Source organism: Chiloscyllium punctatum, chromosome 15 (assembly GCF_047496795.1).
Source record: "Chiloscyllium punctatum isolate Juve2018m chromosome 15, sChiPun1.3, whole genome shotgun sequence".
In the NCBI taxonomy this organism is placed as follows: domain Eukaryota; kingdom Metazoa; phylum Chordata; class Chondrichthyes; order Orectolobiformes; family Hemiscylliidae; genus Chiloscyllium; species Chiloscyllium punctatum.
In genome coordinates, this window is record NC_092753.1 from 5,962,806 (window position 1) to 5,977,958 (window position 15,153).

The 15,153-nt window shown below is 46.2% G+C and overlaps 1 protein-coding gene across 1 annotated transcript; it reads left to right on the forward strand.

Annotated features, from left to right (window-relative positions):
- Window positions 1–2,781: 2,781 nt before the first annotated feature.
- On the forward strand, window positions 2,782–5,388 carry dleu7 (deleted in lymphocytic leukemia 7). The gene is made up of 2 exons (XM_072584339.1): window positions 2,782–3,212; window positions 3,454–5,388. Exons 1-2 carry the CDS (start codon window positions 2,892–2,894, stop codon window positions 3,658–3,660), a joined length of 528 nt encoding a protein of 175 aa, XP_072440440.1. The 5' UTR covers window positions 2,782–2,891; the 3' UTR covers window positions 3,661–5,388.
- The last annotated feature ends 9,765 nt before the right edge of the window (window positions 5,389–15,153 follow it).

Here is a 15,153-nt window from a genome sequence, read left to right on the forward strand (position 1 = left end):
CACAGGAGAGTTCTCGGAGGGCAGTTCTTATCAAGCAGACCTTGTAGGCAGCAGTTCACATTAGATTACTTACCGTATGGAAACAGGCCCTTCGGCCCAACAAGTTAAAGCGGAGGTAGACAGATTTCTGAATATTAAGGAGTTGAGGGTCTGATAAACTGGCACAAAAGATGAGGTGAGGTTTGGGGTTGATCAACCACAATCTTTTTGAATGGCAGAGTAGAACTGTGGGGCTGAATGTCCTACCTCTGCTGCTATTCTTATTTTCATATTTCTTATTTTCTTACTTTTGAAGCATAATAGGAAATATGAAGGCAAAAACTGATGGTGCTTCTCTAAATGTTATGGGATAATTGAGGGAGGAGTGATGTTGGTCCCTGAGAAAGTTTTAAATTTATATATTACGCATGGTGCATCATGCTTCATTTGAAATACGTTTAAACTTGCCAATGGATTCCTTTTCAGAAAAATCAAAATAAGCTCTTTGGATTTCACAGACCACCATGCCCCCAAAATGTACAGTTACAATGTTGAAGCTAAAACTGTCCCCAGCTCACAAGACACTAGGGTTGCCAACTCTAATTGGAAGTAATCCAGGAGTCTAGCTCATGTGAGGCTTGCCTACAATTTGCAGATGGCATTCCGTTTCCCTTACTTAGTCCCCTGTGGTTGTGGATGTCTGCTTTCCTGCCAACAACTATTGTGCAAGGTATTCCAAAAACCAGCAGTCCACTGCAAGCCACAACAACTTTACATTTATATAATGCCTTTAGCCTAATAAAACATCCCAAGACACTTTCTAGAAGCAACATAAAGCAAAATTAGATACTAATCCACACAAGGCAATATCAGTGCAGATGCCCAAAAGCTTGGTTAGAGAGCTAGACTTAGGAGTGTCTTAAGGTGGAGAGAGAGAGAGAGAGAGAGAGAGAGTTTGGAGAGGGACACGGAAATGCAGAAATCATGGCCCAGGTAGCGTTCATCAGTGGTGGAGAATGAACATCAGGGATACACAAGAAATACATAAGTAGAAAGTAGATGAACATAAGTATCTCAGTGTTGTGGGACTGGAGAGGATTACAGAGATAAGGAGATACGAGATCATTAGGAATCTGAAAACAAGGAGCCAATGCAGGTCAACATGCACAGGAATAGTAGGTGAATGGGACTTCATTTGAAAAGGTATTGGAACAGTCAACTCTAGAGGCAATGAAGACATGGATAAGGAATTCAGCAGAAGACGAGCAGAGGGGAGGTAGAGTCAAGTGTCGGTATAGCAGCAGAAGTAGATAATCTTTATGATGCCATGAATGTAAAGTGGGAAACTCACCTCAGGAGCAAATATGACAGCAAGTTTATGAACAGGATGCTTCAGTCTCAGTTACCAGTAAGAGGGGTGGAATCAGTGACCAGAGAGATTTAAAAGGGACCCAAAGGGCAACGTTTTCATGCACAGGGTGGTGTGTGTATGGAACAAGCTGCCAGACTAAGTGGTGGAGATGGGTACAATTACAATGTTTAAAAGACTTTTGGACAGGTACATGAATGGGAAAGGTTTAGGGCCAAATGTAGATAAATGGGACTCGGTCATTTTAGGAAACCTGGTAGGCATGGACAAGTTGGGCCTCCTCTATGACTCTATGATCATATTGAATGGCAGAGTAGGCTTGAAGGGCCGAATGGCCTCCTCCTCTTCCTAATTTCTGTGTTTCTATGTTTTGAGCATGTACTAAGGGCAGATCTAATAAGGTGGAAGGCAGGTAGGGTTGAACGATAAATGGGCTAATGGGCAAAATGAAAGGTGGCAGGACCAGTAAATGAACAAGATTGGTTCATACCGGAGGTGCAAATGGGAATTGCAGAATTATCACCAACATTCAGATAATCAAATGCTGGACAATTGAGGTTCCTCTGTACATCCAACTCCTTGAAAACATTTAAAGTTTTCGCCTCAACTGCTTTCTGTAGCACAGACTCATCACTCTGTGGGTGAAGAAATGTCTCCTCATCTCAGTCTTAAAAGGCCTACTCCCAAATCCTTCAATGATGACCCTGACCTCTGGTTCTGGGCTCTGGCTCATGTGCAATATCCTTCCTGTGTTCACCCTTTCTAATCCTTCCTTTTTTTCGCTACCAAAGTGGATAACCTCACATTTATCCACATTACCCTTCACCTAACATGCATTTGCCCAGTCACTGAAATTAATTGTCTAAACCACACTGAAGCATCACTGCACCCTCCTCACAGCTCACCTTCCCAACCATCTTTGTGCCATCTGCAAATGCAGAGATATTACACTGAGTTCCCTTATCTAAATCATTAATACATAGAGAATATGCAGCCCGACCATTTCCCAGTTTTGCTTTAAGGTCCAAAAGTTCAAATATTAAAGGTTCACCGTCCACAGAGATTTCCTGAAGGTGCTGAACATTGCTGAGTTTAAAATGTTTGGGTTTACTGGTGAAAATTGAAGGATTAGCCAGGATACTGCGAGGGGAAGGATGTTCCGAAACCCCCTTGGAATACCGTCCTCCGAGAATGAATAATACTTTATGCACGACTTAAATAGTACCAGATGCCAAGAATTGTTTGCAAACCACCAGTTTTAAACCAACCTGACTGAACGTGTTATGACACACTGCCAGGACCATCATATCCTGAGGTGGTACTCGAACCCGGACCTTACACCCCAGAGCAAGGGCACAGCACTACTGAACCGTTGAGGCAATCCTCCACAGAACATGCTGGGCTGACTACTGTATTTACACTCGTTGAGTCAAACTTATTGGTTCCGTAGGTGTCGAGGGGGCGGAGCGAACGGGTCCACAAACTGGTTCAGCTGTCCTTCCTTTCCCCAGCAACTGCCTCGTCCCTTCAGTGGAACTGGAGGATGCAGAGTCCCCTCAGCCCTCTGCAAACCTGCATCGTCCACCAGCAGTCCGCCTTGACCGTCCTGCACCAATACCTGCGGGATCAGAGGCACCTTGGTCCGGCTCAGCCCGGCCCAGCTCAGACCCCCGGGGGCTGCTCCACTTTGAGCCAGGACGGCTCCAGCAGGAGGGTCCCCCCCCCAGCTCCTACCAGCAAACGCAGGACCATCCTCCAGGTCGCCCGAGAGAGCAGGTTGACCCGCTTCATCGGCTTCACTTCGGGTTTACTCAATCTCGAGCAGAATTCATTGGCTCCACTGCATCTCCACGTGGAGTGGAAGGTAAGTTCCAATGGTCAGTGAAAATCACCTACAATGTTGATTTAAAAAAAATATACTCTTCAGCCGAATGATTGCAGACAAAATGACCCCTGCGGGCTTTTTTTTTGGACCAACCGAGGTATTTCATATCGACAGGGAAAACCGTTTTCCCATCCGGGAGTTGGCTAGCAGAAAGTAGCGTTTGTGTTTCTGGTATACATTCACGGGGGGTCACACTCTCTGTTTGCTCTTGACTCTCCAGCTCAGCGCCGAGCTCAGAAATCTCTGCAGTCGCATGGCAGCCCGAGCTGATTGCCTCCGATTGGATGCGGATCTGAAAGCGATCGAGCAGTGTTTGCAGGACATTGCCCTGCAGCTACTGAGTTCACTGTCCTCGGACGACTCAGCTGCACGTCTGCAGACCATCCCCGCGTTGAAGGAACTCTGCAAGAGGTTCCTGGAGGTTTGAACTCGCGGGAGCCGCTGGTATTAATTCGCTGACATTGGGCAACACCGCCAGGAGCAACATTGAACCACCTCAGTCCGTGTAGATGTCAGTTTTCTTTGTGATTCTGAAACAACTGGGCAGTTTAGAGTTAATGTATTTCGTGGAACTTGGATCATGTAGGCCAGACTGGGTGAAGAGGGTAGAGTTCATTCTCTCTAGGACGTTAGTAACTCTGCCAGATTACTGGACTAGGACCAACTTTCGAGTCATAGAGATGTACAACATGGAAACAGACCCTTCAGTCCAACCCGTCCATGCCGACCAGATATCCCAACCCAATCTAGTCCCACCTGCCAGCACCTGGCCCATATCCCTCCAAACCCTTCCTATTCATATACCCATCCAGACATCTTTTATCTTCTGACTTGTTTCAACACTGCATCCAAATTCTCAAACTGCCAGCGTAGGATTTAAACTCACAGATTTTAGGTTATTAGTTCAGGGTTCTTATTCCCGAATACAAGACGCTGCTGTTGTTTTTGAAAGTGTGGATTGCAGGTACAGTTCGTCAAAATATACAGCGTGCTTCACATGTGGCGCTGCCCTCCCAGCTGAGGTCACCACAAAGGACTGTCCTCCTGAATGTCTCTGCTCGCCTGGGGCGTGCTAACCCTCAGGTTAAACCACCACCGTATGGTTCAATAGGACTATGGTGACTTTATATACAATCACTGGCATTACTTTCACAGTGGCAACAACAACTGATTAGGAGAAAGTGAGGACTGCAGATGCTGGAGATCAGAGCTGAAAAATGTGTTGCTGGAAAAGCGCAGCAGGTCAGGCAGCATCCAAGGAGCAGGAGAATCGATGTTTCGGGCATAAGCCCTTCTTCCTGACACCACATATTGCCCTGGCACCACATACTGCCCTGACACCACATACTGCCCTGGCACCACATACTGCCCTGGCACCACATACTGCCATAGGAGCCACGTCCACTTGACCAGTTTTCTTCACACCATCATTGGCAGCTTGATTCTAAGATCTGGAAGTCTCTCTTGCCCTCACTCTATTCCTCTAGGTTCCTCTTTACATAGCTAAATGTCCAATCTTTGTCTGATAGTGTTACTGTAAAGCATCCCTAAAGCATTTGTAACACATTAAAAGTGTTATGTAAATAAGAATTGTTACAGCTCGCTGACTTGATGCCTAATGGTACAAGACAGACACCGACCTTGCTTGATAGGCTGGATATGGGGGACTGCTGGAATGGTGGCAGGGTGTTGGCTGCAGCAGTGGCAGAGTGGGGACTCCTGGCTGTGGTAGACCCAGAGCAGGAACTCCTGGCTGCAGTAGGCCTAGAGCAGTGATTCCTGGCAGCGGTAGACCCAGAACAGCAACTCCTGGCTGTGGTAGACCCAGAGCGGGGACCTTGGAGAAGTCCTTGATCCATGTTTGGGATCCCAGCTGATGAAGATGAACTGTTTTTAGTACTTTCTTTTATTCTTCTTGTACCTCAATATGGTGCTGGATTGTGATGACAGAACACTTTTCATTATATCTTCCTGGATACATGTGACAATAAATAAATCATTCATTTATTCAATGTTTCACTCTTTGTACTGGTTTCAGCAAGATTTGTTGTGTTGTGGTCTGCTGCATATGTTGCTTTACATTTGTTTAGCCTTTGCTAATTTTGGAATAAAGGTAGCAAAATGTTTTTGAAAGAAATTTTTAACCTAAGCAAGAATATTACCCTTTCTAGTATTCATGTGGTTGTAAACTTCAATAATAATATAAATGAATCTACAGAAGTCTCTCAGCTGCCATAGCAACATGTAGAATTGTACTCTCAATTAGATTTTGTGACAGAGCACATATGCAATGCTATTGAAAATTGTTTTCGTAAAAAATGATTCAATAGTTCAGTGACTGATCTGATTTTTAAAATAAATTCGATTGTTGTGTGAGTTTAAGTCTGTGCTCAAGATGATCAGTTGCATAATCCTTGCAATCAGCACAAGGAGACACAGTGTGGAGTGGGGAGAGATTGGGCAGCAGAGATTCCCTTTGGATTTTGGGACAGCCCACCCCCCGCCATCCCTGCTCAGTAACGATAAGGCATTTAAGCAGAACCTGTTTCATTTTACTGTCTTATCTTTTTCCCATGTTTAGCATTGGCTAAACAATACAACAACATGACGAACAGGAGCAGGTATGAGCCCTCCATACCATTGTTCCACAATCAAGTTGATCTGTGTTGCATTTCAATTTACCTGTGTTTGCCCCTCATCCCTTGACGCTAGGGGTTCCAACACTGGCCAAGCAGGAGGCTGGAAGAACACAGCAAGCCAGGCAGCATCAGGAGGTGGCGAAGTTAATGTTTTGGGTGTAACCTTTCTTCAGAACTGGGGTTAGGGGTAAGGGGAGCTGCTTATAAAGAGGCGTGGGTTGGGAGGTAGTGATGGGTGAACACAGGTAGAGGGTATGACCTGGTTGGTCGATGACAGGAATGATTCTGGTTGGTAGCTGGAAGGAAGGGTCAGCCAGAGGAGTAGAAGTGAGTGGGAGAGGCTGAAAAGGAAGTCGGGAGATAGGGAGGGAGGTTATTTGAAATTGGAGAACTCAATGTTGAGTCCTCCGGGCTATAGGCTGCCCAGGCAGAAGACGAGGTGCTGTTCCTCCAACGTGCAGTCTGATTCACTGTGGCAATGGAGGAGGGCGAGAATGGTCATGTCAGGAAAGGAATGGGAAGGGGAATTAAAGTAAGCGGTGACTGGGAGGTCAGGTTGGCCCCTGCTGAGATGCTCAGTGAACCGTTCCCTTCGTTTACCTTTGATCTCACCGAAGTAGAGAAGACAACATCGGGAGCGCCGGATATGGTAAACTGGGTTGGAGAAGAGGCATGTGAACCTCTGTCTCAGCTGGAAGGAGTGTTTGGGGCCCTGGATGGAGGTGAGGGGAGTGGTGTGCCAGTAGGTTCTGCATCTTTTTCAGTTGCAGGGGAACATACTTGGGGTTCAGGGGGGTGGGGGTAGGGGAGTAGGTGGGGAGAGTGGTGCAAACCAAGGACTGGCGAAGGGACCAGTCCTTGCAGAAGGCAGAGAGGGATGGGGGAAGGAAGATGGTCTTGGTGGTGGGATCTAATTGGAGTTGGCAGAAGCGTTTAAGGATGATGCGTTGAATGCGGATACTGGTGGAATGGTAGGTGAGGACAAGGGGGACCCTATCTTTATTGTGTTTGGTGGGGGGGGGGGGCATTAACAGTGGAATGGAGGTGGTGTGGTGGAGGGCTGTCTGGATGACAGGGGTGAAAAGCATATTGTTCAAAATAGGTGGACATCTGGGATGCTTGGGAGTGGAATGCTTCCTCATCTGAGCAGATGCAGTGGAGGCAGAGGAATTGGTAAAATGGGATGGAGTTCTTACCAGATACTGGGTGGAACGAGGTGTCGTCCAGGTGAGAGTCAGTGGGTTTGTAGTAAACATCCGTCTGGTGACTGTCGCTGGAGATGGAAATAGAAAGGTCAAGAAAGGAGAGGGAGGTGTCCGAGATGGACCGAGTGAATTTGAGGGCGGGGTGGAAGTTGTGGGCAAAGTTGATAATGCAGTCATCGATGCAACGGTGGAAGAGTCGGGGCACAGTGCCTGTGTTGGTACTGAGGGGGGACTGCTTGACACAGCCGACAACAAGGCAGGTATAGCTGGGGCCCATCCGAGTACCCGTGGCCACCCCCTGGGTTTGGAGTTATTAAAGGAAAAGTTATTAAAGGTGAGGACCAGTTCAGTGAAGTGAAGGAGGATATGGGTAGAGGGCGACTGGATGGGTTTGTTGGGGAGGAAGAAGCTGAGGGCCTGAAGACCATCCTTGTAGGGTATGGACGTGTATAAGGACTGCCCGTCCATAGTGAAGGTAAAGCACTGAGGGCCAGAGGACTGGAAGTTACTGAAGAGATGGAGGGCGTGGTTGGTGTCGCAGTTGTGGGTGGGCAGTATCTGAACCAAGGGGGAGAGGATGGAGGCGAGAAAGGGAAGAAATGAATTCGGTGGGGCAGGAGAATGCCGAGACAATGGGTTGACTGGGGTAGTTGGTCTTGTGGTTCTTGGGCAGTGTGGGGCTGGGGGACTATGAGTTTGGAAGCAGTGGAAGGGAGATCACCAGAGGCAATGAGGGCACGGACAGTGCGAGTGGTTTTAGCCTAATGGGTCACGGTGGGTTCATGGGCAAAGGGAGGTAGGACGTGGTGTCGAAGAGCTGGCATTTGGCCTCTGCAACATAGAGGTCTGTTCTTCAGACTACTACCGCCCTGCCTTTGTCAGCAGGTTTGCTGGTGAACCGGGGGTTGGTGCGGAGAGAGTGGAGTGCTGCGTGTTCGGAGGAGGTGGGGTTGGAGTGGCTGAGGAGAGCGGAGAAATCGAGCTGATCTCACGTCGGCAGTCAGCAATGAAGAGGTCTAGGGAGGGTACGAGGCTGGCGGGGGGGTTACCAAGTGGAGGAGGAAGGTTGGAGGCGGGAGAAGGAGTCCTCAGATGGAGGTTGGGAGTTTTTGTTGAAATTCTCAGAATCACCAGGGGTTTCCTGAAATAAGGAGTTCTATCCCAAATGCTGCCTCCAGATCCAGGAAATCAGAGGTTTAAATTTTAGTTCAGCATACTGACATGAACGAAGAAGATTTACAAAGAACTTGAGTGATTAGCAGCTCTTAACCTGGGGTCAGGCATTATAATGGGGTTAAACTATGTTAACTTAAATCAGAATCATTTACACATTTTACATTGAACGTGTCGCTGGGCACCTTTGTCCATAGAGAGGGACGGGTTTGGGTCTCAGTAATAGGGAGGTTGGGGAATTCAGGATCCGGGAAGGGAGTCTGGGCAATGGACGCTTGGGGAGGGATGGAGACTGGTAAGTGAAGGAATCAGTGGGAGAGAAGGAAGCTGGAATTCAAAGGATTAAGGAGAGAGGAGGCTTCACGGCGAATGGATTGTCAGTGGGAAGGGTGGAAGAGGGTTTGGAGAGATAGGCATTGAAGTTGGGGCTCTGAGGCAAGATAGGGAGGCTTGGAATAGGGCATTGGTAGCGAGCACGATAGATATGGGGATGCAGTGACTGGGAAGCTGAGGAATATCGTGTGTGATCCAGCATTTTTTTACAGAGAGCATTATTGCCATGAGAGAGGAGCAGTTTATCAGGATATAAGTGTAATCTGGAAGCTTTATTGTGGGTAAAAAGTAAATAGATTACTCCCACTGGTGGGGAAGGAGGAGTAGGGGAATGGAAATTGAAGTGCTTTCACCAGAAAGAATGAGAGTTAGAAGAGAATACTTCTTGAGCTGAGTGCTATCAGACCTTGAGATTCTAGAGCATATGTGGCTGCTGAGGATCTAGGATTTTGGGCCTGACTTTCTGTATTGTGGCAGCTTCATGTTGATTGTCAGTCCAGCCTTTTTTTTAATGGAAGAGTAGAGCTCAACCAAGCTAATCATGCCCCCTTTTCACAGCAGTCAGCAGCCATACCCTGAAGTGTAGAGGCCCTGATAGTCACTGACAGCTACTGTCAAAAGACAAGTCTCCAAGCCAAGGGTGACGTTAGGAGAGTAGGATGCCAGATTGCTGGGTGGATAGGCTGCTAGGAAAGTGGGGTGCTGTGTGGTAGGATGCCAGATGGCTAGGGGTAGGAGGCAAGGTTGGTTGGGTGCCAGGTAAGTATGGCGCTAGCTTGGATGGGGGTAAGGTGTCAGCTGGCAAGTTGGGCAGGAGGTGTTCAGGGTGAGCTGGTGAAATGGGGTCAGCAGGGTGTGGGAGGGTGGGGGTGTTCAGGTCCAGCAGTGGGGCTGAGGGGTGGCTTGAGTCCAGTCCTGCAGGTGGAAGAGAATGGGTGTTGCAGTCTGGCAACAATGGGTTAGGTGAAACAGTGGGATGTAAGGGGTCTGGTGGAGGTGTAGTTGGGTGTGCGCAAGGTAAGGATGGACTCACTTTAAGAGTTACTCAGGAGTTGGATGATGTATCTAATACTCTTACTTTTTCAGAATTACCTTTTATATCATTTCATCTGAACGATTCCATGGAAACTGTCGGAGGGTTCCAAGCAGAGAGGAATTATCCAGCTGAAAATTCAATTACTTGGGAAACTCCTTTAGAGTCTGCTACAATGGGGAGTCAGTGGGGCCGCCATGTTCAACTCCCATCTACAATGAGGATTCAGTGGGGTCGCCATGTCCAACTCCCATCTACAATGGGGATTCAGTGGGGTTGCCATGTCCAGGTCCCATCTACAATGGGGATTCAGTGGGGTTGCCATGTCCAGGTCCCATCTACAATGGGGATTCAGTGGGGCTGCCGTGTCCAACTCCCATCTACAATGGGGATTCAGTGGGGCTGCCGTGTCCAACTCCCATCTACAATGGGGATTCAGTGGGGCTGCCGTGTCCAACTCCCATCTACAATGAGGATTCAGTGGGGTCGCCATGTCCAACTCCCATCTACAATGAGGATTCAGTGGGGTCGCCATGTCCAACTCCCATCTACAATGGGGATTCAGTGGGGTTGCCATGTCCAGGTCCCATCTACAATGGGGATTCAGTGGGGTTGCCATGTCCAGGTCCCATCTACAATGGGGATTCAGTGGGGCTGCCGTGTCCAACTCCCATCTACAATGGGGATTCAGTGGGGCTGCCGTGTCCAACTCCCATCTACAATGGGGATTCAGTGGGGCCGCCATGTCCAACTCCCATCTACAATGGGGATTCAGTGGGGTTGCCACGTCCAGGTCCCATCTACAATGGGGATTCAGTGGGGTTGCCATGTTCAACTCCCATCGACAATGAGGATTCAGTGGGGCTGCCATGTTCAACTCCCATCTACATTGGAGATTCAGTGGGGCCGCCATGTTCAACTCCCATCGACAATGAGGATTCAGTGGGGCTGCCATGTTCAACTCCCATCTACATTGGAGATTCAGTGGGGCCACCATGTCCAACTCCCATCTACAATGGGAATTCAGTGGGGCCGCCATGTTCAACTCGCATTTACAATGGAATGATGACAAGCCATTGGAAAACCTACCCCTTCGTTTGAAAGGAAATGAGATCGATAGTTAATCATGCCATAGGATGTCACATGATAGACTCCGAATTGTCAGAGCTTTACATGATTAAATCTCCTGGTATGCTGGCAAACAGGTTTGGTTACACCACCTAACAGTCCAACTCACCAGAAATCTATTGAACTTCATCTTGAAAGCTTCACTGCTAACATCATAGAGAGTGTTCCAGATTTCTACAAGCCTTCACTCCTGAATGACCCTGCATTGAAGTTAAGATTATGTTTCGTTCTTCCTGATTCCCCAACCAGAGGAAATAGTTTGTCCACATTTAATCTATTGAATTCCTCTAAAATTTGAATGACGCTAAACAAAATCTCTACTCCATTTAGTTGGATGGAGTAGATCCTGTATCCCTGTTTGGAAATGGGTGGGTGTTGTTCTCCAGTGTCCTGGCCAACACATCTCTCTCAAGCTTCCTACTAAGTAAAACTATTCAGTTATTCTGTCACTAAGTCAGAAAGCGTCATTGTTGTTACATAGTCCCACATACTGAGGTTAAGTCGAGGTTTGATTTTGCTGCGGTCGGAATTTTGGCTGTAGATTGATAACTGCTTGTTAATTCTCGGCTTTTCCTTTGGTGTGATCTGCTGACCCAGGTCACAAGAAACCAACAGGAAATGACTGGCTTTTTCAAAGGAACTGTTTCTTTCAAAATATTTCACGTGCTCATTTGCGGTTCCCTTGTGTTCTCAGTTGTGATTTGTAACATTTTTAAAAAATAATTAAGTCAATTATATATGCGTGGTATATGTTAACTATAATTATTAATATTATTGATGCAAAACACTTCAATGTCATGCTGCTTCCAGTGTAAGATCATGGAGTTGGCCATAGGCAGAAACCACTCTCTGGATGTGTGTTGTGATATTTTCAACAATAGTGACAATTCTAGAAACCACATTACAAAGTTATGAGCATCTTTCTCTAACCATAACCATCAACAGATATGTCTGGTGCTTTGTTGTATGTGCCTGGTGCTGACTGAAATATAATCTGATTTGAAGAACAAAGTCTCTGGCAGTGCTTTAGAATTTGTTTACTGTAGTTTGGATGTCTTCCTTGTGATAGAAAGCTGTGGCACAGTCATCTGCTTACAGGAGCTCTCTGTGACTTTTCTCCCTCCGTGACTTTAGTGGAGCCATGCAAACTGGTGAGATTGAAGATCTCCACCAGGCCATTGTCTTTATCACTCTGCTATATGGTGCATCCTGACCCTGCTATAAGTGCCATATAAAAGCTTTGGAAAATTTCCAAGACACCTGTTGATTGTGAGAATTTGATAATGAAACAAAATCACAAGTAACAACATCTTTTATCATCACCATTTCCCAGCTTTTTCCAGTTCTGAAGAAGAGTCATATTGGACTTGAAATGTCAACTCTGTTTCTGTCTTCACGGATGCTGCCAGATTTGATTTACTTTCATTTATTGTAGTCACATGAACCTAAGTGCAGTGAAATGTTTTGTTTTGTGAACAGTACAGGCACATCATAGCAAACAAGGACATACAGATCGTAGGGTGCTTAGACAGAACGACACACACAAGGTTACAGCTGCACAGGAGGTGCACAAAGCAAGATCACCATTAGCAAGATCAACATTATTTACAGGTAGCGAGGTCCATTCACCTTGTTGTATCTCCTTTACAGTCTCCTTTTATTTCAAAACTATGGAGACCATTTTCCAGAAAGTTCAACTTAGATGGCAGGCCATGTATTCTGTTTGGATGATTACAGAATCCCTATGCAGATCTTCGGTGCAGAATTGTCCCACAGGAAACAACATCATTGTGCACAATGCCAATTGTGCTCAATACAAACAATGCAAGGTTACCCTTTGCAAAAACTTACGAAGGTCTGCATTGCTGACCATCTCGCTCAGAAAAGACATTGCAGTCAACTGGCTCATGTGGAGGCAAGCACTGACATTTGTTTCAACATGCTTTGAGTGTCATCTACATCAAACTCATAACTGCCCACCTACCCAGCGGAAGACAAAAGGCAGTGCAACTGCAGAAGTTGCTTGAATCACCAACATGAACTGCCAGTCGGGACATGTCCATGCCAACCTCACAATGGCTTCTCCTATCTCAGGCAAGGCAGCAAGTCACTTACATCTTGGATATACGTGATTACTGAGGAATCTACCACCAACTAGATGCAACAGACACATTTACAGTCAGAATGTCATAGAGATGTACAGCATGCAAACAGACCCTTTGGTGCAACTCATCCATGCAAACCAGATAACCCAACTTAATCTAGTCCCATTTGCCAACACTTAGCCCATATCCCTCCAAACCCTTCCTATTCATATACCCATCCAGATGCCTTTTAAATAATGGAATTGAATCAGCCTCCACCACTTCCTCTGCAGCTCATTCCATACACACAGCACCTTCTGCGTGAAAAGGTTGCCCCTTAGATGTCTTTTATATCTTTCCCCTCTCACCCTAAACCTATGCCCTCTAGTTCTGGACTCCCCCACCCCAGGGAAAAGACCTTGTCTATTTGCCCTATACATGTCCCTCATGATTTTATAAATCTCTCTGAGGTCACCCCTTAGCCTTCAACGCTCCAGGAAAAACAGCCCCAGCCTATTGAGCTTCTCCCTATAGCTCAAATCCTCCAACCCTGGCAACATCCTTGCAAATCTTTTCTGAATTTCTGAACCCTTTCAAGTTTCACAATATCTTTCCGATGTCAAACCAATGTGCTGTACAGCCACAACAATGCTGTGACCAATAAAGGAAAGCATATCAAACGCCTTCTTCACTATCCTATCTTCCTGCAACTCTACTTTCAAGGAGCTATGAATCTGCACTCCAAGGTTTCTTTGTTTAGCAACACTCCCCAGGACCTTACCATTAAGTGTATAAGTCCTGCTAAGATTTGCTTTTCCAAAATGCAGCACCTCGCATTTATCTGAATTAAACTCCATCTGCCACTTCTCAGCCCATTGGCACATCTGATAATGATCCCGTTGTAATCTGAGGTAACCTTCTTTGCTGTCCACTACACCTCCAATTTTGGTGTCATCTGCAAACTTGCTATTGAGACCTCCTATGTTCACATCCAAATCATTTATATAAATGATGAAAAGTAGAGGCCCCAGCACCAATCCTTGTGGCACTCCACTGGTTACAGGCCTCCAATCTGAAAAACAACCCTCCACCACCACCCTTGTCTTTTACCTTTGAGCCAGTTCTGTATTCAAATGCCTAGTTCTCCCTGTATTACATGTGATCTAACCTTGCTAACCAGTCTCCATGGGGAACCTTGTTGAAAGCCTTACTGAAGTCCATATAGATCACATCTACCACTCTGCCCTCATCAATTCTCTTTGTTACTTCTTCAAGGTACTGGGGATTTATCCACCGTTATGCATTTCAAGACATCCAGTACTTCCTCCTCTGTAATATGGGCATTTTTCAAGATGTCACCATCGATTTCCCCCCGTTCTATATCTTCTATGTCCTTGTCCGCAGTGAACACTGATGCAAAATACTCATTTAGTACCTCCCCCATCTCCTGCGGCTCCACACAAAGTCTGCCTTGCTGATCTCTGAGGGGCCCTATTCACTCCCTGGTTACGCTTTTATCCTTAATGTATTTGTAAAAATTCCTTGGATTCTCCTTAACCCTATTTGCCAAAGCTATCTCATGTCCCCTTTTTGCCCTCCTGATTTCCCTCTTAAGTATACTCCTACTGCCTTTATACTCTTCTAAGGATTCACTTAGTTTCTCCTGTCTATACCTGACATATGCTTCTTTGTTTTTCTTAACCAAACCCTCAATTTCTTTAGTCATCCAGCATTCCTACACCTACCAGCCTTTCCTTTCACCCTGACTGGAATATACTGTCTCTGGACTCTTGTTATCTCCTTCCTGAAGACTTCCCATTTTCCACCTCTCCCCTTTACCTGCGATTATCTGCCCCCAATCAGCTTTCAAAAGTTTTTGCCCAATGCCATCAAAATTAGCCTCCCTCCAATTCTGAACTTCAACTTTTAGATCTGCTCTATCCTTTTCCATCACTATTTTAAATCTAATAGAATTATGGTCACTGGCCCCAAAGTGCTCCCCCACTGACACCTTCGCCACCTGCCCTGCCTTATTTCCAAAGAGTAGGTCAAGTTTTGCACCTTCTCTAGTAGGTACACCCACACACTGACTCAGAAAATGTTCTTGTATACTCTTAACAAATTCATCTCCATCTAAACCCTTAACCCTATTGCAGTCCCAGTCTATGTTTGGAAAGTTAAAATGCCCTACCATAACCACCCTATTATTCTTACAGATGACTGAAATCTCCTTACAAATTTGTTTCTCAATTTCCCTCTGACTATTGGGGGGTCTATAATACAATCCCAATAAGGTGATCATCCCTTTCTTATTTCTCAGTTCCA

Coding starts and splice junctions, on each gene's coding strand:
- dleu7 (XM_072584339.1), top strand. CDS start 2,892: ATGCAGAGTCCCCTCAGCCCTCTGCAAACCTGCATCGTCCACCAGCAG. Junction 3,213..3,453: donor ATCTCCACGTGGAGTGGAAG/GTAAGTTCCAAT, acceptor TTGACTCTCCAG/CTCAGCGCCGAGCTCAGAAA.